Source organism: Quercus lobata, chromosome 4 (genome assembly GCF_001633185.2).
Source record: "Quercus lobata isolate SW786 chromosome 4, ValleyOak3.0 Primary Assembly, whole genome shotgun sequence".
Lineage (NCBI taxonomy): Eukaryota > Viridiplantae > Streptophyta > Magnoliopsida > Fagales > Fagaceae > Quercus > Quercus lobata.
Window position 1 is genome coordinate 35,966,735 of NC_044907.1, and position 2,871 is coordinate 35,969,605.

Consider the following 2,871-nt stretch of genomic DNA (forward strand, 5'->3'; position numbering starts at 1 on the left):
ATCTTTCAATGCCGTCTAGTTTTGTGAGCCTAGCAAATGACCAACAAGCTACTATCTATCAATACCAACCCAAAAAAGAGGAAAGAAAAAAAATTTACAACACCCAGTAAGTAGCAATTGGATTATTTTTTACCCAGTTTCTGATGATGAACTATGCGTAAATAATGTAATTCAATCATATATTAACAAACATGTAAATTGTGTGTATCCATATTCCATAGAACAATTGCGATATGAATTCTCTCTCCATTTTTTGTGCCCTTTCCTGTCCTTCAACACACTGTCGGCGAGACTAACTTTCAAGAGGTGAGAGAGGGTGTTTTCTGTATTATACAATGAATATGGCTGAGCTGGTTGATTGTACTTTGCCTTTACAAAAAGGTAGCACACGTATCTTATAGTTTGATACTATCTTGGCTTCCACCCACCTTCCAAATGGCCCAAACCAATGTCATTTCTCTCTTTGTTTATTCACAATCAAGACTACAGTCTCTCAAAAAAAAAAAGACTACAGTCTCTCTACACTCTCTATATCACCGACTCCTTTCCCACTTGAATATATATAAGCCTCTCTCAAATCCCACTAAGTCTCACAATCTCATCTCTCTCTCTCTCTCTCTCTCACATTATAGTTTGATCCATATGGCTTCATCTCAACTTACAATATCTCCAAGAAAGCTTCGATCCGATGTATATTCCTACTCATACCAAGATGACTCAAACACACCATTGGTGATCAATGTTCTTGCTTCTCTTATTGAGAGAAGTATGGCTAGGAATGAAAGGATTGTCAAAAATTGTAGATGGGCTTTGTCTAAAGACGTTAGAACCCGAGTTTTCGATTGCCATGAGACACCGGACATGACAATTGAGTCCTATCTAGAGAGGATTTTCCGGTACACTCGTGCTGGGCCATCGGTTTATGTTGTTGCATATGTCTATATTGATCGGTTTTGCCAGACTAATCCTGGATTTCGGATCAATGCTACAAATGTGCATAGGCTTCTCGTTACAACGATCATGGTGGCATCTAAGTATGTGGAGGACATGTGAGTTTTCTCTCTCATCTTTTTCTTTTTTGGTACTAAAATGTTGAGGTTGCCAAAAACTTTTTGCCAATTTAATTAAAAGCATTATTTTTATCCTTTTGTTTTGATTTATACCCTTTTTCAGTTAAGAACATGTGATACTTTGCCATTTTTAATCCTGAAATTCAATTTCCAGTTCATGACCAAAACGATTATTTACAAATTAAATAGACACTTGCCAAAGTTACAAACTTTATATTACAATTATCTAACTTGAGGTCTTGTTAAAGTGGGAAATTTTAATTTTCAATATGTGGGATTTTTTCTAATCTGCACTCTTCCTTTTCAACAGGAATTACAGAAATTCATACTTTGCAAGAGTTGGTGGATTAACCACAGAAGAATTGAACACAATGGAGCTTGAATTTCTATTCTTGATGAAATTCAAATTACATGTAAATGTAAGTGTTTTTGAGAGTTATTGTAGTCACTTAGAAAGAGAAGTCAGCATTGGAGGAGGTTACCATATAGAGAGGACTTTAAGATGTGCTGAAGAAATCAAAGCAAGGCAAAATGAAGAAAGTGGGTATACTAAGATTGCTCGAGTTATGTTGTAGAATGTAGAGTTGAAGTGGGAGTTCTACCCTTTTTGGTAAAATTTTAATTCTTACCCACCTTGTTGTTGGGGGATAACTCTCTTGTACAATGATGTAAAAAATTTAGTGGTTTTGGGAATTGTCAAGGATTTACGAAATGTGGAAACAGTGTAACTTATTTTACTAATACAGTGACTTTGTCATACTTCCTGTCTATATTAATTTCCTTAAAACGTAAATTTTAAATTTCCAATGTCTAAGTCATGACTAAATCTAGTATTTATCTTGCATGTGAGGTTTGGACTTTGGAGACCCTTGTCCTTAGGGACTGGGATTTACATTTTGTCTGGTTTTCTATTTGAGTTTTGAATATTATTTTCAGGCCAAACTCATTATGGCAAAATAGAAGTGCTGAGGACTAGGACTTCCTAGAGTTTTTAAGTTGACTTGATCATTGAGTTCTTAAAATCTATTACTAATACACATATGATTTTGTCATGCCATCAATATTTTCTACAAAATGTGAGGAATTCAATAAAACAAAAAGCAATAAAATTCCAAAACCAGTCTTAAGTTGCCTGATACTCTCATAAAATCAGCTTTCTCTCAAGAAAAAAGTGGTAAAAGTTACCTATGACAATATGATTTTTAGCTGAGCAAATAGAGCCTTATGTAATATGGGTTTTTTAGTTCATGGAGGACCCATTAAACTTATAAAACTACATAAAGAGTGAATGATTTTCCTTTTCTGTTTCTTTACCTCTACTCTCTTAGTTTAGATAAAAAGGTAATCTATTACTTACACAAGGAGCTGGCCTATAGTAGACATAATGACATCCCCAGTTGATGATCACCTACACCATTAAGGAAAACCTTAACTTCGCCAACTAGCATAATTTAATTACTTTATTGCCAGATTGATAAAAAGGCTCTTTAGACAGATCACTGCATTTTTAACCAGATAATTCCTGGTTGTTGAAGGACCACTTGTACAGCATATAATGCATATAGATTTGAAAGAATTGGCCTTCTTTAATCATTACTCTTGTACGAATGTTTACAAAATTAATATGATAATTAAAAGTTACAATTTTGCATAGGATCTAGATCTTGGTGTATTACCAACAGAAGACAAACTAAACTGATGGATAGGAATTAGGAAAGAGGTAAGAAACAGAGTTGAAGTAGTGACAGAACAAGTAGTTAGGTGTATCTTCTTGTGTTTTGTTAGAATTTGGTGAAGCTTA

The 2,871-nt window shown here is 34.3% G+C and overlaps 1 protein-coding gene across 1 annotated transcript; it reads left to right on the plus strand.

Moving 5' to 3' along the window:
* Positions 1-312: 312 nt before the first annotated feature.
* Positions 313-1,829, plus strand: LOC115987270 (cyclin-U2-1). The gene is made up of 2 exons (XM_031110781.1): positions 313-1,049; positions 1,381-1,829. Exons 1-2 carry the CDS (start codon positions 436-438, stop codon positions 1,643-1,645), a joined length of 879 nt encoding a protein of 292 aa, XP_030966641.1. The 5' UTR covers positions 313-435; the 3' UTR covers positions 1,646-1,829.
* Positions 1,830-2,871: the final 1,042 nt, after the last annotated feature.